A 23,789-nucleotide genomic window follows, 5' to 3' on the forward strand; every position below is an offset into this window, starting at 1 on the left:
TGACAGACTCAGAAGTAAAGATGGATTGAGAGGAAGATAAGTGAGGAGTGCAATGACTAGTGCAGTTAAGAACTAGAAGGAAGGCAGAAGATGAAAATAAACAAATAAAAAAAAAAGAAGTAGGAAAAAAGAAAGAAGAGTAAAAAAAACCAGCAAATTAAAAAAAGAATGTGTATATTAATGGGGAAATATATAAATGACTCATGGGATGGGGGTGGGAATGGGGTTGGGGGTGGGGTGGGGTGGGATGGGGGTGATGGTAGGGGTGGGGGAAGGGGGAGGGCAGGGATGGGGAGAGGTTAACAGAGGTTAAACTCAGGAGGAGGGTGATGGGATGTGGGAACTTGATGTAGACCAAATTCCCATCTCCATATTTCAGGGAAATTTGTGCGGGATGGGGGAATATGAAAAGCCAATATGGTGCAGCAGACACTCACATCTCTTGAGTAATGCTATAGAGCAGGCTGTTCCAGATTGTGCATTGCCCAAGTTGTGGGTACAGGCACAGGATGGGCAGAAATGGACAAATACCAATCTGTCAGCCAGCCCATAGCATATGTGATTGTAATCTACAGGCCAGGGTCAGGCATGCAGGGGTGGCAAATCAGATTGTACATGCGCAGAACACATGCAATCAGGCCATCTGGTGGGGTTCATACACCACTTGCACCTATCTGCGAATGTGTACAAGAGCCTTCGGGGATCTGAGGGGAGGGACAAAGTGGGGGTGGGGGTGGGGGGCTGGGTGGGTGGGTAGAGTTGGCACAGCCTGCTGTAGAATGTGCTAGCAACTGTTTTCTGGCTGTACCCAAGGCAGTCAGTTCTTCTGTGTCCATTCATATGGACATAGTTGTGGTTACTCCTAAATAAAAACCATGCAATGATCACATGTTAGTTGGTAAACAATGTGTGTAGTTTCACTTGTAGCTTTACCTTTGATGAAAGATCTACTAATGGTGGGGCTGGATTAAGTGATAGTGGGTGAATGCATGGGGCCGGTTTTACAGAAGTATGACTGCAGGGATACAGATGGCGGCCTGAGAATGCCATATGGTTTTACAAGGCCAGTACAGAGGTTAGGAGGGGAATGGAGAAAGATAGTGGACAGTGTGGGAAGAATGTTAGGGAGAGAGTATCTCATTTCAGGGCTTGACTAGAAAAAGCCATGCCCTTGGTGACGTATGTGTTTTTTTTTTTTTGTTTTGTTTTTATTTTTAAATAGAATATGTTTTTATTGAAAAGCAAGAGAAAGAGACTGTCCAGAAGATTTGTACAGAAAAAGTTTGTGGGTTAGTTGTGCAAGAGGAAAGCCTGGTTGAGGTTGTTGGTACACATGTTGACAAATCCGTTGTTAGAGCAGATACATTTGTCAAGGATTCCTAGGCTACAGGAAAGGGAATTTTTGATGTGGAAGGTTGGCAGATATAGTAGTGGAGGTACTGTTACTAATTGGTTGGTTTTATATGGAATGAACTTTGGATGTGAGCTTCAGTGAGTTGGAGGTTGCTTTAAACATGGAAAAGAATCAGGTTAATTAGTGCTGGGAATAGAAGTTAAGCTGCTGCAAGCATAGAAGTAGTTCTTTATCATGATTCTGGGAGGAATGTCTCTTCAAAGCAACTGATCAAAAGATTCTCATAGGACACGGCCATCCTGGGTCCCATAGTGGCCACTTTATTTGTTTGGAGATCTGGCCATCGAAGATGAATTATTTATAGATAAGGATGAAGTTGAGCAAGGTAATAGGAAACAATGTTTTGAGAGACTGTCAAATGGCTGTTGGAAAATGTAGTGTTCTAGGACAGAAAAGCCTTGTATATGTGGGCTATTTGTGTAAAATGAAGTTGCAATGATAGTGTCAAGCATAGTTGCAAGTGGAAGAGGGATGGGTGTAGATTTGGGATATTGTGCAGGAAGTATGATGAGTTGGAGGCTAATGCTGGATTGAGTCCTTCCACTACAAAATTCGCAACACCTTTAGAGTGTTTCCCAAAAATAAGGAATACCAACTAAGGCGATAGATATCTACCCAATAACATACAATATAACTGTTAGGAATATATGATAACTTGTTGTAATCATATATAAATATAGCTAACTATAATAATGTACAATCAATATATTAAAAAAAGAATAGTACAAATAAACAGTGGCATCCTAGAATAAGTTAATGAGATTTTGTACTTGGGGTAGTAGAAGACAATGGCAGGACAGACAGCAAAATAAATAGACAGAAGAGTAAAAATAGGCTTCTGGCTGAAAAAACCAGAAGGAACACTTACACTTTGTGACAGAGAAATAATTAATAACAGGTTATGTTCTCCATTTACTTCCCCCTCATCCCTTCCCCCACCAATTCCTTCTGTGTCAGTGTAATTGCTTATCTATGAAAGCAGTTATGTTAACAGTCAATATGTACTATGCTACCAAGGATAGATGTGTACATGTGTTGATCCATTGTGTCTTGCAGAATGAAAATATCACCCAGGGAATGTCATATAAACATTCCCCAGACCATAATGCTCCTTCCACCAGACTGGACCCATCCAACAGTTGTTAATTGCCATCTTTCTGATGAAGCATAAAACGTAATTCATCTGAAAAGGCTACCAGCTACAACTCAGTGCACGTCTGGTTGCGCTACTGGCAGGCAAATTACAGTGTTCATTGCCAATCAACAGCAGTCAACATGGATGCATGAACCATGTGCCTGTTGTGGAGGCCCATATGCAGTAACTTTCACTGAACAGTCATTGTGGAGACACTATTGGTAGCCACCTGGTTCATCCAGTCAGTCACTTGTTCAACATTTGCACGTCTATTTGCCCATATTCATCACATGTATAATCTATGGCCTGTGGTGCACCACAGTTGCTCGATGCAGGTTTTGAATAGTGCCATTTTTCCTTGCACAGTATACTTTAACCATGGCCGCATGTGAACAGTTTACAAAATTAGGCATTTCAGAAATGTTTTCACCCTTGGCCTGAAAGCCCAGGATCATTCACTTTTGGATGTCAGGTAAATCGCTCCATCTCCACATCACGATAACAATTGCACTGTTTTACATGTCCACATCACATGCTTTATATACCTTCAACTCCTAGTGCTGCCAGCAGACGTCTGTGAGTGGTTATTGCATGTTGATGTCAGACTAGGTGAGGGTCACATTAATGTGATATGACCATGTATATCTGTCTCATAATAGAGACAAACCATACTTTTTTAAAGTGCAGTGTTTTGTGATAAAGTTTTTTGAAATAAACACAGTCACTTAAAAGTCATTTTTCCTCTAGTTACGTAGTGTTTTAGATGTTAAACACAACACACTGGTTGAATTAGATTTTCCAATTCACAGTTCCTTCTGAAAGAGTGAACAGCTGTCATGTCAGGATGTGCTTTCTTTTGTAGACTTCACTTTCCAGTTTATCCTGAGAAACAGCTTCCTGATTTATAAACTTGTGGTACATCTGTTATTGTTTTTTGTCAACAATTGTTACATATTTCTGCAGACTTAGCTCTATGAAATGTTTATTTTTTGGAAGAAATGAGTCCCCATGCATATACATTTGTAGATTTCCATAAGTTCCATGGAGATACATACCATTTTTTGATGTTGGCTTTTTGTCTATAGTTGCAATTCTAAGGCTTCTTTTGATGTCTGATGTTATTTTACTGTTATGTTACCAATGAATAATTAAAGACACTTTGTGTGATGTTTGTTTATTTTTTTCATTTGCACCAATATCTCTCTCTCTCTCTCTCTCTCTCTCTCTTTCTCTCTCATCTACTTACCTATCTCTATCTTTGGTGAAAAATTTCGAGACACATGACATCACAGTTACCACCATAAAATTATTTCAGATGAACATGCCAGTCCAATACAAAAGGCACACATTGTGTATTGACCTCTTTTAAGTGCTGACTGCCACTCACTCCCCCCTACACCCGCCACCCCCCCCCCCCTCCTGCCCCCCCTCCATCTCCCATTAGCCAGAGGCAGTTTCTTTTGAAATGTGTTGTCACTGCTATGGCATCAACCAAGCCATATTCTGACCTTCCCCACCCTCTTGTTCCCCAAAGTTCATTTATTAATGTTTGGAGTAAGTTAGTAATTTGGGCAGCTGGTCACATTTTCACAGCATTTGCCACACTGAGATAATGATACACTGCAGCGAGTGACAGGGACAGTCGAATTTAAATAACAAGTTCCGTTAATAAAGAAAAATACTGATCTCTTTTGTTGCTCTTCTTGTGTGTTGATGGTTCATTTGCATTTTGTGGTTTACCTCTCTGTAATCGTCTAGAGGATGATCAGGTTACTGATCCTATAATAACGTGAAATGTGGTGGAATTTCTGAAGAATTACACATATGTTTTTAGTCATTTCACTTTCCAATACGAATCAATAAAATACACATAACTTGTTCTCCATCCTCGAACTTCAGACTTGTACAAGCAACTGCACAAAATAACAGAGATTTACCTCTAACAACTTGTAGTGAAGGAATGACTGCCATGTATTGATCTATTTATATGCAAAACAATTTTTGGAACAAACATTTCATAAATAAAATACAATTATTTGTCAATCTTTTTTGAGAAGTCCATAATAGTCATTGTACTTACATTAAGTATTTATAAACATTGACATTTAAAGGTTTTCACATAGCTATGTAGTAGTCAATTTTTGGATCATGCAGCCGGTTGCACACAGTTTGAGTCAAAACACGACTTCCTGTAGATGCACAAAAAGCATTATTCAACCTGGTGGCATTGCTGTCAGGGTTCTTCTGAGCCATAATCTGTAGGTAGCGGTCATCCACTGCAGTAATAGCTCTTGAGTGGCCTGAGTAAGGCATGTCATCGACAGGTCCTGTCTCTCTCGGTATTTCCTCCATGTCCAAACAACATCCCTTAGGTTCACTCGGAGATGCCTGGACACTTCCTTTGTTGAGAGCCCCTCCTGGCAAAAAGTAACAATGCAGATGCAATCAAATTGCAGCATTGATGGTCTAGGTATGGTTGAACTACAGAAAACACAAGCCATGTACTTTCTTCCTGGTGGGATGATGGGAACTGATTAGCTGTTGGACCCCTGCACCTAATAGGCGCTGCTTATGCATGGTTTTTTACATCTTTGGGCGGGTTTAGTGACATATTTGAACAGTGAAAGAGACTGTGTTTGTGATACAATATCCACAGTCAACATCTGTCTTCAGGAGTTCAGGAGCCAGGGTGATGCAAAACTTTTTTTGATGGGCGTATGAGAGAAATTTTGATACAACACGAAAACACTGGTTATGCCAAGTTTTGGAATATAACAAATCAGTATTCAACAGTTCTTCTTGACTCCCTTTGCATCATCATTTCATTCAAATGAGATCAAGAACATAATTTTATTTTACTAAGTTATTTCCTCACAAATTTTCAAAAACTTTTTTTCTTTTCTTTCTCTTTTTGCTGCAACTATGTTTCTTTCCAGAATGAAAATTGTTATCATTTACCCTAGTGTGTGCCTTCTTATGATAATTGTTATCATTGTGATTACTATATTCCTTCCTGTTGTGATTACTACTGTGCTAATTTTGATTACTATTTCTTGTTGAGGATGAACTGAGGATTTAATTTTATAACAAGAACACAACAGTTTTAGGAATGGTGATCTTCTTCCTTTAATATCTAAAAAATGACTCAGAGCATCAACAAACACTTCAAAGAGTAAAAACATGAAAAAAAAGCACTCTTAGGAGCAAAGAAATTCACAACACAGAACCAAGCACCACCATAGGAGAGGAGACGAAACTGTTCCGATTTATTTACTGTAACACTTCCCCCCCCCCCCCCCCCAAATAAAACTGTGTTCACTGAACAACTTTTAAATAAAAAATAAGAGGTCAAAACACATTAGTTTTGAAGTCCCATCTTAGTACACATTGTTTTGAATTTGTTTGATTTTAAATGCTTTGTAAACATGTCACCATGTTGATTTTCAGAACACACATATTCTACATTGATGTCCCCATTGTGATAGAGTTCATGCACAAAATAATACTGTACTTTGATGTGCTTAGAACATTCATGGAACTCTGCATTTTTCACTAATTTAATGGCACTTGCATTGTTAATGAACAATACGGGCGTGTTTCTTTTTCCACTGATCTTCAACAGCAGTCTGTTGAGCCATACTAACTCCTTGGATCCTTCACTTGCAGCAACAAACTCCACTTCAGTGGTGAATAGTGGAACTGATTTCTGCAGTTGAGATGTCCATAATACAGCCATATCACCAATCTTTGAAACAAAATCATTTGTTGATCATCTTGTTTTAGTCAGCATCAGCATAGGCACAAAGTTTACTTCCAGATGAAGTATAGAAGAGACCTAAGTCTGAAGTACAATGAAGATATCTGAAAACATGTTTTACAACACTCCAATCAGGAGAAGTGGGTTTAGCCATAGATCAAGCAACTTTTGAAACAACATAAGCAAGATCTGGACGAGTAGAGCCTGCCAGGTAAATTGGTGATCCCACAGCTGAACAATAAGGAATGTTGTTGTCAAGAGTATTGCTATATTCATTGTCTAATTGTTCATTATCACGCAGATTTTTTAATCATTTTGAATCAGCCACGTTAAAACAATGTAGAACTTCTCTGTGTATGCTTGCTGTGAAATAAAGAAGCCAGACTCTCATTACTATATTTGCATACCTAAAAATGAGTCTAAGGAACCCACTGTTATTTTCAAATCAGTCTTTAACATATCTAAAAATGAATTCACCACACTTTCAGTTGTTCCTATGATAAGTCCATCATCAAATAAATAGCAATCAGCAATTCTTCTGCTTTGCTTTGTTGAATGTAAATGCAAAGATCTGCTGTTGAACTACAAGGTGTACAACTTTGCTTTTGCCGTTTGCCAAAAGGTGGCGACAACGGTAAGTAACGGTTGAAAAAAACAGATCGCAGACATCAGGTAATTAACTTGGACCTCAGTCAACATAACCTCATTCAAACATTAGTCGATTTGTGTCTGCATCATAAAGTTATTCTTGATTGAAAATGTCAGTTTATGAGCCTAATTCTCGTCATTTGCGGGAAGTGTTACTGTTTTGTTTCAATATGAAGGAAACAGCAGCTGAGTCTCATCAAATGCTCTCAAGTATGTATGGTAAGGATGCTAGTAGTGAAAGAACATGTCGTGAGTGGTTTCAATACTTCAAGAACAATGATTTTAATGAAGTAGACTGACATAGTGGTGGAAGAGAGAATGTTTTTGAAGATGGAAAATTGGAGACATTGCTGAGTGAAGACTCACGTCAAACTCAAGGAGAATTGGCACGAGTAGTGGGAGTGACACAGCAAGCCATTTCAAAACGTCTCAAGGCTATGGGCTTGATTCAGAAAGAAGGAACTTGAGTCCCGTTTGAGATGAAACCAAGAGATGTTGAACGACGTTTATGTGTTTTTTAAACAGTTGCTTCAGAGGCTAAAATGGAAGGGATTTCTGCATCGTGTTGTGACCAGGGATGAAAAATGCATTCATTACAATAACCCTAAATGCAAAAATCATGGGGATATCCCAGCCATGATTCCACGTCGACGGCCAAACTGAATATTCATGGCTCCAAGATCATGCTCTGCATTTGGTGGGACCAGCTCGGCGTTGTGTACTATGAGGTGTTAAAAACCAAGTGAAACAATCACAGGTGCTTGTTATTGAACACAATTAATACATTTGAGGAGAGCATTAAAAGACAAACAACCGCAATACAGCGAGTGGCATGATAAAGTGATTTTGAAGTATGACAACGCTCGACCCCACATTGCAAAAGAGGTCAAAATGTACTTGGAAATGTTAAAATGGGAAGTCCTACCCCACCCGTCATATTCTCCAGATGTTGCTCCCTCTGACTATCACCTGTTTGGATCAATGGCACATGGTCTGGCTGACCAACACTTCCGATTTCATGAAGAAATCACAAATTGGAACGATTCGTGGATCGCTTCAAAAGAGAAACAATTTTTTCGACGTGGGATTCATACACTGCTTGAAAGATGGGAGAAAGTAGTGGCCAGCGATTGAAAATACTTTGAATGATACACGTGTAACCAATTTGTTTCATTAAAGCCTCAAATTTTGGGGAAAAAATGGCAGGAGCAAAGTTGTACACCTTTTTTAATTCTCATGAATGAATGAAACTTATTATTCCAGCAATGAGGTGATTGCTTAAGTCCATACAATGATTTCTTGAGTCAACAAACACAACCTGACCCATCATCGAAACCTTCTGGTTGAGCCATGTATATTTCTGCATCCAAGTCATCAAATAAAAATGCAGTTTTAACGTTGAACTGAACAAGTTTCAGATTTTCTTCAGCTGCAATCGCTATTACAGCATGAATGGCGTCATAACAAGCAACTGGACTAAACATTTCATCATAATTAAGTCCGGCACTTTGAAACATATTGTGCACAACCAAGCGAGCATGGTATCAATCAATCGTTCCATCAGGCGTATATTTAATATGAAGCACCCATCGATTATCGACAACACGTTTTCGTTTAGGCAGTTCTACCAAGTCTCGGGTATAATTTTCTTCAAATGCCTTCATTTCTTCTTTCATTGCATTAAACCATTCATTGGAATTACTAGTTTCCATAGTTTCATTGAAGTTCTTTGGTGCAAGCTCTTCATGGATTGCTTTTGTCAAGCAAACTAATGCATTTTCTTCTTGAGAGTGGTGAGACTGGTATCCCGATTTGTAGTCACTTAATTTTACTGGGTGCATGTTTCATGAACTGGACATTGATTTGGTAACTCATTCCAATATTCTTGGTCACTAATTTCAGTCTGATCAACAGTAGATTCACTATCCTCTCCTGTTTCTTCAGGTACAGAATTAAATTCCAATTCAATCGAATTTCCAGTTGTACATAGCTTTTCCGATTGAAAATCAACATTGCATGATGTCACCACATGATGTTTTGATGGAATCCAGACTTTGTAACCATCTTTCTCATTCACATAGCCAGTGAGATTACCAGGTATAGCCTTTTCGTCAAACTTAGATCGAAATTTCTTTGGCAAATAAACATAGTACTTTGATCCAAAAATTCATAGATAGTTAAAACTGTTAGACACCTTGCCTGTCCACAATTCGAAGATGTTTTACCTTCAACACTTGACTTCCCAGTACGACTGAGTAGAAAAATGGCTGTGTCATATGCATGAGCCCAAAACAATTTAGGTAACTTGCTAGACATTAACATTGAGCGAGCTGATTCAACTATATGGGCATTTGCGTGTTCAGAAATACCATTTTGCTTAAGAGCGTCTGGACATATAAGATGAAACTCAATACCATGGTCTCATAGAACAGCAGCTACCACTTTACAATTCAACTCTCCTCCACCGTCAGACCGAAATACTTTACCTTATAACCAATAGCATCACACTCCTTCAAAAATGTTTTCAAATTGTTAGCCACTTCAGATTTATTTCGCATAGCAATGAAAACCATTCATAGAGTCAATAGACACAGGTCCATTGATCAACTCACCAACAGTTTGTGGACGATCTCTGCAATGGATTTGCCAAGAACACATCCATCACAAGATGATGTGGTATCAGGGCACTTAACTGAAATACTGAAACAAGAGAGCACATCTCGTACAGGATGTTTATTTTGATGACCGAGTCTCTCATGCCAACACTGTAGTTCTTCTTCTGTAGTTGTTATGTTAATCATTACTTATGAATCTGGAGGACAAACTCACATGTTCGTAATGTATACTGAACCAACTAGTCTTCCTGTTGCGACTACTTCACTATGTCACTGAATGATAACACCTTTGTTATTGTAAGTCACATTATATCCACAATGTGTAGCTTGATGGACAGAGAAAAGATGGTGTTTGACATCACATACATACCAGACATTTTCAAGCAAATCAGGTGTCTATCTTTTGTTTATGAATATTTCAATGTGGATATTGCCAGTCCTATGTGCAAAAATAACTTTTTTGGCAGCTGTCTGCATACATTGTGGAATCGGAAACTTTTCGAATGTAGTGAAATGCTGTTTATTTCGTGAAATATGATGTGTTGCGCCAGAGTCCAAAATCCAAGAATCTGAACTATCAAAATTAACATGTGACAACAAGCTTGCAGCTAGAAATGTATTTGGTTTGTTGCTCACTTTTAAACTGGAACTCGAATTATTATTGTTATTAGCTGTCGCTTTTGCTTCTTCTGTGGCTGTGCGCTTTCAGCTGTTTGCTAAAATATGTCCAGCTTTCTTGCAATACAGACATGTACGACTTTTTTCTTCTTTGACTTACTCCCCTCTGTTGCAAATCTCTTCTGTTCTTGATGTTGCTCATTCAATTTTGATTTTGTGTAGGAAGCACCTATGTCACTAGTGAATTCTCAATCAAACGCAAATTCTCAATTAGAAGTTGTGTTGTCTGCTCAGGTTCAGGAATACAATACCAGGTCAACCTGTAAAACTGATATTCGGGTCCTAATATTTTGAAAATATGATGTTGGAGCAGCAAAAGGGGAGAAGTTACATTTGGATTAATTTTGTCCAGTTCACTGCACAAGTCAGGGAAAATGTTTGCAAGGAGCGACATGTGTTTTATTATAGACATGATGTCATCTTTTGACATTTCAAAGAAACAATTGAACAATGTATCTAGTGACTGCAATGAAGATTGTTCGTATACTGACATAAGGGTATCAAATGGTTCTGAGCACTATGGGACTTAACATCTGTGGTCATCAGTCCCCTAGAACTTAGAACTACTTAAACCTAACTAACCAAAGGACATCACACACATCCATGCCCGAGGCAGGATTCGAACCTGCGACCGTAGCGTTCACGTGGTTCCAGACTGAAATGCCTAGAACCGCATGGCCACACCGGCTGGCATATAAGGGTAGCCCAAATTTCTTTTGCATCAGTCTTGTTTCTTACATGAAAAGCAGGTTCCTCATCAAGTGCTGTTCCAATGATATGAGCTGCCCGTTGCCAGCACCAATATGTTTCGGATGGTTCTTCTCCTTCCACTAATGATGGACACTGATGTGTACCATCTACAGTAGAATGAAGAGGTTGGTCCTTTAAACAAAATTGGATCTGCCATTTCTATGTCCCACTGATCTTTACTTGACAGTTTGCAAATGTTTGTCTGACTAATATCATCACTCAACTGAAGCACTGTGTCTACCATTCCAAAAATTTTGCAGTCTCACAAATATCCTAGTAAATGGAAAAATAGTCTCATGAATGGATACTTTAATTCCAAGAGCCTGAAGCATTCAAACCTGGGCTCATAACCTGTTGTGGATGGACTTAGGATATAATTTTATAACAAGAGCACAACCCTTTTAGGAATAGTGGCCTTCTTCATTTAATATCCAAAAGATGACTCACAGCAACAACAAACACTTCAAAGAGTAGAAACATGGGAAAAAAGAAACTCTTAGGAGCAAAGAAGTTCACAACAAAGAACAAAGCACCACCATAGGAGAGGAGAGGAATCATGGTTCTGATTTACTTACTTTAACACCTCTTTCAAAATTTATGTGTCAATTGTAGTTGTATTTCCCTGTTCCCCCCCCCCCCCCAAAAAAAAAAAAAACTATCTAATTTATCTACATATTTCAAAAAATGGACTACTGTGTCATCTGGCCCACAGACTAGGTACCACAGTACCTCAGCTAGTAACCTCCTTTTTAAAGCGTCAATCTGGGTCAGTTCATCGAAAGGTTTGCTCAAATGTGCTAATTTTTAAGCTAATTTTTGCAAAACTGTTTCATGCTAATACACCCTTCCCTGTAACTTGGTCCATTGAGAAATTCACTATTTATTCTAGCTTGTTCAGTCTCTGACCATAATTTATCTAAAAATCGTTTTTCAAAATCTTCATAGGTTGTGTCATCACTGGTATACTGATTTGTCCAGCTTAATCTTACCTTCCAGAAACTTCTTAACAAACTCGATTTTCATAATATCAGTCATACTAGACACAAAATTATCTCTGCAATGCTGCAGAAAATCTACAGTATGTAAACTACCTTCACTGGAAAAATTTTTCACTGGAATCTTACAAAACATGGTACCTTTCACATTTTCTATGAATTTGCTGTCTCCTGTTTTCATCTGTTCAACAAAACTGCTTTCAACAAGTGCCACTTTGGTATCAGCATTGCTTTCCAATTTCTAAATTCAATTATTTACATTTTTGTCCACAGTACTTATTTCCTCATTCACATTTTCGAAAGCAATTTTGTTTTTCTACCTACCTTCAGTGATCTCATCTCTGACATTTTTAATTTCAATATTAAAGTTACATTCAACTTCTTTCATTTTAGAGTCAACAGATTCTACTTGAACATCTAATCTATCAATTTGTTGGCTGATATCATTTATTTGAGCTGTATTTTTACTGACACAATCAAATAATGCTCCTATTGAATGACCAGTTTCTGTGAACTGATTCTTCTTATCATTGCTCATATTTATTAACAATTACAGCATGGTACTTATGCCATTATTGTCATCTTATTTTAAGTAATCCATTAGCTTTTTCTGTTTTACAAGTTCATCACTAACATTTTCCTGTTCTTGTTTCACTACACTAGTTAAGTCTCCCATCTCAGTATTACTCCCTACTGTTCCAGATTCACTGCCTGTCATTGTTAGTTATTATACATCAAAACACTTCACCAAAAAAGCAATATATATATATATATATATATATATATATATATATATATATATATATATATATATCTAAAAACAAAGTAGTTGTGACTTACCAAATGAAAGTGCTGGCAGGTCGACAGACACACATATGTGTGTCTGTCGACCTGCCAGCACTTTCATTTGGTAAGTCACATCTACTTTGTTTTTAGATATATTTTTCCTTCGTGGAATGTTTCCTTCTATTATATATATATATATATATATATATATATATATATATATATATATATATATATATATTGGTTATAATAGAAGGAAACATTCCACGAAGGAAAAATATACCTAAAAACAAAGATGATGTGACTTACCAAATGAAAGTGCTGGCAGGTCGACAGACACACAAACGAACACAAACATACACACAAAATTCAAGCTTTCACAACAAACTGTTGCCTCATCAGGAAAGAGGGAAGGAGAGGGAAAGACGAAAGGATGTGGGTTTTAAGGGAGAGGGTAAGGAGTCATTCCAGTCCCGGGAGTGGAAAGACTTACCTTAGGGGGAAAAAAGGATGGGTATACACTCGCACACCACACACATATCCATCCACACATATACAGACACAAGCAGACATATTTAAAGACCCAATTGGAGATCTGGTATGAAAAAAGACGAAAAAGTGTTGGTTAAGTTGATCCTGTGGTGAACTTGGGTTGGTAGACAGCGATGTGCAAAAAGGTTAGGTGGTTGTGTTGCCGCTAAATCACGTTAAAGGACGGAGAAATTCGGGAAAATTTCGAGAGAATTTCGAAAAAACGTATTAAAGGAGTGGTGTTGTGGTGAAAGATTACGAAAATGGGGCTAACAATTGTAGAAATAATGACGTTAAAACCTGTGGGGAGCGGCTAAAATGATCAGTGAAGTGCGAAAAACGGAAGTGGAAATAAAGTTAAAGTTATTAGAACTAGCCGAAATGGTTGTTAAATACGTGAAAGCAGCTGTTATTGAACTAGAAACGGTGGATTTTATAGCAGCGGTAGTGTTGAAGGCGGAAAATAAAATTTTTTGGTTATGGTTGGGAAGTGGGTTACGTACTGTTGAGCATATATAGGCGGGATAAAATTGTATAGTAGATTACGGTAAAAGGGGAAGGTGAATACAAAGTGAAACTACTGGTAAAAACAGAAAGAGAAATAAGACGACAGGAAAGATTTCGAAATGCAAAGGCGACAATAACAAACGTAATTGTTGGGTTCAAATTAATGATATGGTTATAATAGAAGGAAACATTCCACGAAGGAAAAATATACCTAAAAACAAAGATGATGTGACTTACCAAATGAAAGTGCTGGCAGGTCGACAGACACACAAACGAACACAAACATACACACAAAATTCAAGCTTTCGCAACAAACTGTTGCCTCATCAGGAAAGAGGGAAGGAGAGGGAAAGATGAAAGGATGTGGGTTTTAAGGGAGAGGGTAAGGAGTCATTCCAGTCCCGGGAGCGGAAAGACTTACCTTAGGGGGAAAAAAGGACGGGTATACACTCGCACACACACACATATCCATCCACACATATACAGACACAAGCAGACATATTTAAAGACCAATATGTGTATATGTGTGGATGGATATGTGTGTGTGTGCGAGTGTATACCCGTCCTTTTTTCCCCCTAAGGTAAGTCTTTCCGCTCCCGGGACTGGAATGACTCCTTACCCTCTCCCTTAAAACCCACATCCTTTCGTCTTTCCCTCTCCTTCCCTCTTTCCTGATGAGGCAACAGTTTGTTGTGAAAGCTTGAATTTTGTGTGTATGTTTGTGTTCGTTTGTGTGTCTGTCGACCTGCCAGCACTTTCATTTGGTAAGTCACATCATCTTTGTTTTTAGGTATATATATATTTATTTATTTCCAATACTAAGCTTTGTTGTTGGATGTTGACATTGTTAATTGTTCACCTCACCTTTTTTATTTTTCATCCTTTTCTTCTTTTTGCTTACAAACTCCTTTCTGCTGCTATTATTGCTGTTTTGCAGTTGTGGTTCATATCTGGCTGATTGTTCACATAAAAATTTCACTATATCTTTTAATCTGCAACAAGAAAAATAGTCTAACTCCATATTCACATATCACTTTCAGAAAATCCTGAATGACATCACCATATTCTGACCATCCACACCCTCTTGTTGCCCAAATTTGATTCATTAATGTTTGGAGTAAGTTAGTAACTTGGGTGGCTAGTCACATTTTCACAGCACTTGCCACAGATGGTGACTCTGCAGTGAGAGGCAGGGACAGTCGAATTTAAATAACTAGTTCTGTTAATAATGGAAAATACTCATTTTTGTTGCTCTTCTTTGTTGTGTGTTGATGGCTTGCTGTGCATTTGCTTTGTGTGGTTTATCTTTCTATAATCATCTATGTATATTATAAGTCATCTCACTTGCCAATGCAAATCAATAAAACACACATAACTCATTCTCCATCCTCTCACTTTAAACTCGTATGACTATCTGCACAAAAGAACAAAGATTTACCTCTAACAACATGTAACAAAGAAATTACTATCATATATCGATCTGTGTGTATGCAAAACAATCATTGGAACATACATTTCATAAATAAAATACAATTAATTGTCTGCCTTTTTAGAAGTCCATAATCATTATTGTAATTTCGTAATTCTTTATAAGCATTGACATTTAAAGATTTTCGCCTAGTCATGTAGTAGAGATTTTTGGATTTTATGTCTTTGGTGCGATCGTTCACTTCATATGATTCAAGATCAGTTAGCATATTTATCTCACCATAATCAGTTTTATTACAGTATGTCATAATGACATGTTGCTTGGTTCAGTTTATATTTCATACAATTTTAAATGAAGCTGAAAGCCAGTTTTCTCTATTATTCAATGCATCTTAAGGCAAGCAAGAGTTCCCCACAGATGCCAATTCTATTTGCATGCGACTCACATTTATAGTAAGTTGATCATACCAGATGACTCAAGGACAGAACAGCTAAAAACATACCAAAACAAACCTTCTGTAAAGTTAGAAGAATAAAAATTCAGTGCTCTGTTGTTAATGTGTTTATTAACTGATGACATTTTATTTGGGGAGTATGAATTGCAATCAAATTTTGTAGATGGTAATATATTTGTGAAGTTGTTGAAGAATTCTTAAGATTGTTTACATGAATTATTATGTAGTAATTCATCATGTTTTAAGAATCATGCTGGAGGGGATTATCACATAGAAGCTACCCCCACACAACAAGTTATCTCGCTGCAAATAAAAGATTGTTCAGACTTTCAGAAAATGTTAGGAGCTCAAAAATGGAAACCAAAAGTGAAGTCATGAATCAATGGGTGATTACATGCAAGTAAAATATTAGGTAAGAAAAGAGACGGTTAATAAGTCAAGTAATTTCATGTAGTAACAGAATGTATTTGTTATGTACATATGAACTAACTTTTAATAAATGAAAATGTGGGTTAAAACAAACAAAGATTTCAGTCTGAAGCAACGGATCATTAGAGGTCAATAGAGTAGTTGATGATTGACTAACAAAAAAGTGATGAATTCAACTGAACCACATCACTAAATTTGCCTATAAACTCATGGGAAAAAATTGAAAAAAAGTGTTAGCAGTTTTACATCAGTATAGTGATAATTTCATGAAACAGTACCTAGTATGAATATATGTAATATATGTCTGGTTAAAAATATACAAATATCTCATCTCTACAACTCTGTTTTCCTTTCTGTAGAGAATCTCAGTAGTAAGCAGCTTTGTATGTTCACTGTTCCTGGGTCACTATGCTCCAACAGACTATGCTGATGGTTCTGGTATGAACCTAATGGACATTACACAGAAGAAATGGTCCAAAATTTGCCTTGAGGTGAGATATTAGAAATATTTATTAAGGCACACTTACTTTCATTTTGTACTTCAAACAGTGGAAATTTGGTACAAAGTAACCTGAACTCCAAGACTTGCTCATTTTTATAGGCCTGTGCTCCTGGTCTTTCTGAAAAGTTGGGGGAGCCTGTACCCTCTTACACTTTGTTGGGCCCGGTTTCTAACTATTTCGTTGAACGGTTTGACTTCAATACTGACTGCAAAGTAGTGGCCTTTACTGGAGATAACCCAGCATCACTTATTGGTATAGTATGCAACATTTATTGATTTTGAATGAAGCCACGTGTTCTTAAAAGTTGTCTTTAATTTTTACCATTTATTTTGACTTTTCTCTAATCTCTATGTATTTCACTATTGTCTGTATACTTCCAAATTCCTTATTTGGGAAGATTACCATTGCCTGAATGGTATTAAATAATCAGGTCATTAAGAAAGGACTGAGCATTTAACTATAAAAGTTTAAAGAGACAGAAAGTATGGCCAGTACTTATATCTGGGAGACAAAATTCCGTACTGCCGATAGACATATTATACTTGTCTATTGGCAGTAGGTATTTTATCTCAGTGCAATTTTTGGTCAAATGTCTGAATGTAATGAAAACATGACCCTCTATAAACAAATGGGTTTTTGTCCGAATTTTTGTAGATAAACAAAGAGTGGGAAATGGATGAATGGATTATCAGGCAAATGGGGTTTCAAATTGAAGACCATGAGGTCTAGTTTTGCAAAAAAGTGTTTAAATGCTTCAAAATAATCAGAGTAATTAAGAAAAAATTAATACTTTATTTGAGGGAAAATATTGTTCGAATTTTCATAAGCTAAACAGAGTCGAAAATGGACAAATGGGGTAGCAAGTAGACCAATGTGATGCATAGTTTTGCAGAAAAAAGATTTAATTTTTGGAAAGAAATCAAGGTAATTATGAAAAACCTGACTAGTGATTCCAGGAAAAATTGAGGTATTTCATGACAACTGCCCCACCTATGTAAATGAGTGTCAGAAAGTTCATTTCTTCAAGGCCTAACCATCATGCACATAAAAAGATGCACTGGTGTGATATTTAACTGTCAAAAAGGCATCCTTCAAATCAAGAACTAAATTTAAGACATTTTGAAATCAGAAGACACATGGAATGCAAATAAGGTCTCAGAAAGTTCATCTTTTCAAGGACTTGCTGTTTCACACATGAAAAGTTGCTTTGGTTTGATATTAACTGTCAAATGGGCTTCCCTTGCACCAAGTACTTAATTCACGACATTTCAAGAACAGAAAATTGTAGAACCACGAATGACATACCAAAAAGTTGGCCTGTTCCGGGCATAGCTATTCTTGTAAAGAGTGCTGCATTGGTGTTAAATTTGATTTTTAAAATGGCTTCCTTCAAATCAAGTTCTACATTTAAGACATTTTGAGAACATATTTCTGAGCAAAACTTAAAAATAAAGAAAAAATTGTCATTTTTTTGTGTAATGATTTGTCTAAAAGTAAGAAATAAAATAAATTAGAGAAACATTTGATGCACCTTTGAATGATGCTCAAAATTATTTACAGGAAATGAGGTGTTAATTGGCAGTGTGCCTACTCCTTCCTGATATTTGAAGGATTCTCTACAGAAAAATTTTTATGACTAAAAACTTATTGGAACTTTTTTTATGCCTTCAGTCATAGATGATGTAAACATGTCAAAGCCACACAACAGCAGACTGCACAGTCTATATAATCCACTAGCCAAATATCCTCTACTACTCTTTAAATTTCTAAGATTGTAAGTTAAACATTGAATTTTAAACTCTCAACTAGCACGTCATTTGCTTCACATGGTTTTGAGCATCATGCAAAGGCACATCAAATGTTTCTCTAATTTATTTTACTTCTTAATTTAGTCAAAACATTTGACCTTTTTCAATTTTTTAATGTTTTTTTCAAATTATATTTCATTCTGATAAAATTAAACATTTATTTACCTGCCCGACGCAACATTAACACATTAATGTAAAAATCTGGTTATGATGTTAAAAAATAAAAATGTTGTGTTTGTAAAAATAAAAATATAGTAAGAGGTGTGGAGAAGTGTGAAGCTGGTGATCGGCAGGGAGAGGAAGCATTGTGGCAGGGATAGAGCAACTTCAGGAAATAAGCTACTAGAAGTGATATTTGTTGAGTCAAACTCTCCTTCGTATCCTCTTCTTTTTTCCCAAGACTGCTAGACATACAGCTGCATGATAGCTTGGTAGAGCCTCTCTGTAATGTGGAAGATAAAGAGAAAATGAGATGAACCTCTTTGTTGATTGCATTAGAACATTGTCAGTCATATTTTTTGATTTGTGAACAAACTGTATTGTCTTTGAACAAAATATCAATAGAAGTATACTCATATATGTTGCAGTACATTAACATTTGAAATATTAAATGTCTGTAGGAATTGTCTCATTGCTCTCAACACTACTGTTGACAAAAATTATTTTAATATCATGGTTATTCCTGTCATAATTCTCATCAAGTGTGAACCTCAACTACAAAAATTAGGGTAGTCTACCATAATGAATCTGTAATAATAAAAGTATATTTTAATGATGTTGAAACCCCCACTATGATAGTTGACAAGATGTAGCGATAACTGACATATGAGTAATAATTATAGTTGTACTTAATACAAGTTATCTTTTAGGCCTCTCTTCTACAGTCTCAGGTTTACAAGTTATACAGGATATATTCAGTCTTTGCAACTGTAATATTAATATTATTTAGAAAAAACACAATAGTTACAGTGATCACTGAAGACGCTTTAAAATAAAACGAAATGTCTCTGGTCTAAAAAAGGCTTTTGTTTCAGTCAGAAAGATGAAATACGTCCCGTAATATTTGTTGCACTTAATGATTCAACAAATTTAACCATAAAAGATTCTTCTGATTGGATAGCCCTCTCTTATGGGGTTTCACAGGAGTCAGTCTTAGGTCACTATTGTTTCTCATGTATGTAAATAAGCTTTTAGCTAATTGTGACTGAAAACTCGAAACAAAAAATGTTGTAAGTGCCATAATAAGGAATTTTGAAGTTTTGTGTATTATGGGATCTACATGCCAAGCCCAGTAATGTATAAAAGTCTTGAACTGCCGTGAATGAAAATGCAGTACCAAATTCAATCAACAGATGACATACAGCTTAACAGCTTCTGCTGTTAACATATGAAAGTTGCTGTGTCCTTCACACTTACCCTTCAGAGTTAAATAAAATGGTGATGGTAACAGATGTTTGTAACATTTTAAGTGGGAAGAAATGATGAATTAAAGGAGAAGATACTGTGGCTGCAATGAGAAGAAAAGTGGAAAAATGGAGGGAATGAATAAATAAGTTCAAGTACTAAATGCATTCCTGCAAAAGCCTGCCCAGCACAGGAAATAGTCTCGTTACTGATCACTAATCTAACCATATCTGGACAAACTGTTTAATCTTTTAGCTTGAACGCACCAATAACATCCCACTAACTTATGTTGATTGTGGAAAGAAGAAACTCAATAGATAAGGTGCACAGTGTTCTCCTTCTTGCTTTTCAGAGTCAGTTTACATCAAGTATAAATGCAAGAACTTTAACTATGAACTTAAAGTTGTGCTGTTTGAAGATGTTTATGATGTGGCAGGTATTGAAAAACAAGGGAGTAGCTTGATATGGCTGATGTCATGGTACCAATGATGAGTCTACACAGAGCAGGAGACAAGCAACTATTCATTACACTGCTACAGATGAGCCATGTGATGCAATGTAAATTTTCAGAGGAACATTTGCTAAAATATTTTCATTAATTCAGAAGCAAATCTAGGTACTAACTGGAAGAAAGGGAAAAAAAAATGCCTTACGACATACAAGGAGATAAGGGGTACTAAAATGCAACACAGAAAATTCAGTGAAGGAATAGAAAATCAAGTGGCACAACATGAACGAACTTTTCCATGAGACCAAAATCACTATAGCGGATGCAAAACTGAAAAAGAATGTCTCAGTCCCTATCTTAATGTACATTAAATGTTCAAAGCCATCAAGACCAACAATGATTCACAACTGCTGAACAGTTTTTAATATAACAATGAAAATACATTAGAGTTTTACATTACATGACATTTTTATCATGGGGAGGCACACTGCTGCTAGTGGAATACATGTCCTTGGAACAACACAATGACAACATGTGCCATTTGCCTAACCAGAAGACCATAGGGGTGATAACCCAACAAGGTGTGGGCACAACTTATTTGTATGATGGGTAGGCTGCTCCCTACTGAAATTCGCCATGAGTAGCTGTCAACCTTTGTGACCCACCATGACACTTGGCAGCCATTGCTGCTGCTGGTCAAAGGACCAGGCCCAAACATTAGCTGCAGAGGAAAACATTGCAGAGCATGGTGGTATATGGCATGCGACTCAGATTGCAGCAAATCCAGGAGATCCATGGCTGGTGCATCACAAATTATCCACTGGATTGCACCTCTTGATGCACCATATCATCACAGAATGAGGCAGACATGGTCTTCTTCATACACACAAAGTGCTCTCCCTCCAAGTTAGAAGGCAGGTGTAATGTGGTGGTAGTCAGATGCCAGATACCACTGCAAATGCAGAAGTCTTCAAATTCCTGCAACACAAATTTTGTATCATTATCAGACATGAGGGTCCTCGCAGATCCCTCAATGGCAAAAATAATTGAAAGCGTATGAAAACTGATAGCCAACAATTTGGAGGACAGATGTCTATGTATGGGAAATTGGACAGTGCATAAACCACCAACAACCACCGATTCTTAAGGGAGCTCTGGGACCAGCCAATTTGAAAGCTGTCACGCTCCAGCCAGTGCATCTGGACCCTGAAACAATTTTCCAGAAAAGCATATCAGCAGCCATGGCAATCACAACCTCTTATGCTGTCAGTGGAAAATCTGACAGAATTTGCTGCAAGGAATCGTCCAAAGCAAACACGAGAAACCCCTGACTATCAGGCTCCACATCAGGCCCCACCAGAAGCTGCAATAGCAGGTCAGCATTGTCATCATGGACAGTGGAGCAGTAATGAATGTCATAGCAACAGTTACTGACAAAGGGGGCCCACTTCTGAAACTGGTGAGCAATCTTATCAGACAATTTAAAATGAGAGCCAAATAAGAAAATCTGTAGCTTGTGGTCAATGATAAGCAGGAACCTCATCCAATACAAGAAAATTGAAACTTTTGAACCCCAAACATGTTGTGCAGTGGAAATCATCTTTGATGCATGACTGATGGGCTGTTTGATGCTATCTAGATTCTGATTTAGCAATGCCATAATGGGACACATCACAGGCCAGGGTAAAGGTTCACCAGTGTAAAGCGGTTCTTGGGCAGTGGCTATTTGATGATGGCTTCCTTTCTTGCGGAGTCCATTACCCAGATGACACCAAGATCATTGCTGAAACAGAGAATGCCCTGAATGCAGTGTTCCAAATGCTGTTGACAAATTACCAGCACAGACAAGATTCCAAAAGGCAATCAATTAAATTGATATAGCCAAATGGGTTGAGTACAGAGGAATACCCAAAGACTGTGTGCAATGGAAACTGCAGGTAGGTGAGAAATACTGGTTCCCCCAACATCTTTGCCAACAGCTCTACTAGCCACAGAATTGGATAAGAATCTGTGGCACAATGCACATTGACCGTCTGTTTAAAATTGCCACAAAGGCACATGGCACTCTTGGGCTTCTGTATCACCATCAAAAGGGTGGCACATTGACTCAATGAAATAGGATGCAAAATTTAGGTACTGCTGATGCCTTAAGAGAAATATAAGTCTCAAAATTTTATGCCCAGCCCAAAATATTCTCAAACAGTGGGCTGTATGACTGCAGTATGAAGTCTGAATCATGAAAAGGCATGGACTCAGGAACTAAATGCACTTTGTCGACTATCTGGAAGCCAAAAACAAAGAAGATGTCGAGCCTAAAAATACACACATCAAAAAAAGTTTTGAATTACCTCAGTTCTGAGAGTTGTGGAACCTGTGCAGAAAATTGAAATAGATATCAACATAAACATCATTTCTACCCTTTTTATTGCACATGAAAACCACACATTGCATGTTGTACCACCTCCAGAGGTGGTGGTTCAGATTGCTGTACACATCAGTACCTCTAATACCAAGTAGCATGTCCTATTTCATTGATCCATGCCTTTATTCATCTTGGCATACTATCCGCAAATTCATCAAGGCACTGTTAGTACAGATTGTCCCACTCAATGGCGATTCAATGTATATCCCTCAGAGTGATTGGAGGGGTCACATCATCTATAAACAGCCCTTTTCCATCTATCCCAGGCATGTTCAATAGGGTTCATGTCTGGAGAACATGCTGGCCACTCTGGTCGAGCGATGTCATTATCCTTAAGGAAGTCATTCACAAGATGTGCATGAATTGTCGCCCATGAAGATGAAGGCCTCACCAATATGCTGCTGATATGGTTGCACTTTTGGTCGGAAGATGGCATTCACATATCGTACAGCTGTTACGGCACCTTCCGTGACCACCAACAGCATACATTGGCCCCATGTAATGCCACCCCAAAACAGCAGGGAACCTCCACCTTGCTGCACTCACTGGACAGTGTGTCTAAGTTGTTCAGCCTGACCAGGTTGCCTCCAAACACGTCTCTGATGATTGTCTGGTTGGAGGCATATGCGACACAAATCGGTGAGGAGAACGTGATATCAGTCCTGAACAGTCCATTCAGCATGTTGTTGAGCCCATCTGTACTGCATTGCACGGTGTCATGGTTGCAAAGATGGACCTTGCCATGGACGTTGGGAGTGAAGTTGCACATCATGCAGCATATTGCGCACAGTTTGAGTTGTAGCATGATGTCCTGTGACTGCACAAAAAGCATTATTCGACACGGTGGCATTGCTGTCAGGGTTCCCCCGAGCCATAATCCGTAGGTAGTGGTCATCCACTGCAGTAGTAGCTCTTGGGCGGCCTGAGCGAGGCATGTCATCGACACTTCCTGTCTCTCTGTATTTTCTCCATATCTGAACAACATCGCTTTGGTTCACTCTGAGATGCCTGGACACTTCCCTTGTTGAGAGCCCTTCAAGGCAGAAAGTAACAATGCAGACATGATCGAATCTCA

General features: G+C 37.8%; 1 protein-coding gene across 1 annotated transcript in view; it reads left to right on the forward strand.

Annotated features, from left to right (window-relative positions):
- Positions 1-23,789, forward strand: part of LOC126091845 (xylulose kinase-like) — a 149,825-nt gene that overhangs the window by 78,053 nt on the left and 47,983 nt on the right. The window contains exons 6-7 of the mRNA XM_049907102.1: positions 16,489-16,620; positions 16,731-16,884. Coding sequence (XP_049763059.1) covers positions 16,489-16,620; positions 16,731-16,884 — 286 coding nt within the window. The remainder of the gene's footprint in view (positions 1-16,488; positions 16,621-16,730; positions 16,885-23,789) is intronic.

Source organism: Schistocerca cancellata, chromosome 7 (assembly GCF_023864275.1).
Source record: "Schistocerca cancellata isolate TAMUIC-IGC-003103 chromosome 7, iqSchCanc2.1, whole genome shotgun sequence".
Taxonomy (NCBI): Eukaryota; Metazoa; Arthropoda; class Insecta; order Orthoptera; family Acrididae; genus Schistocerca; species Schistocerca cancellata.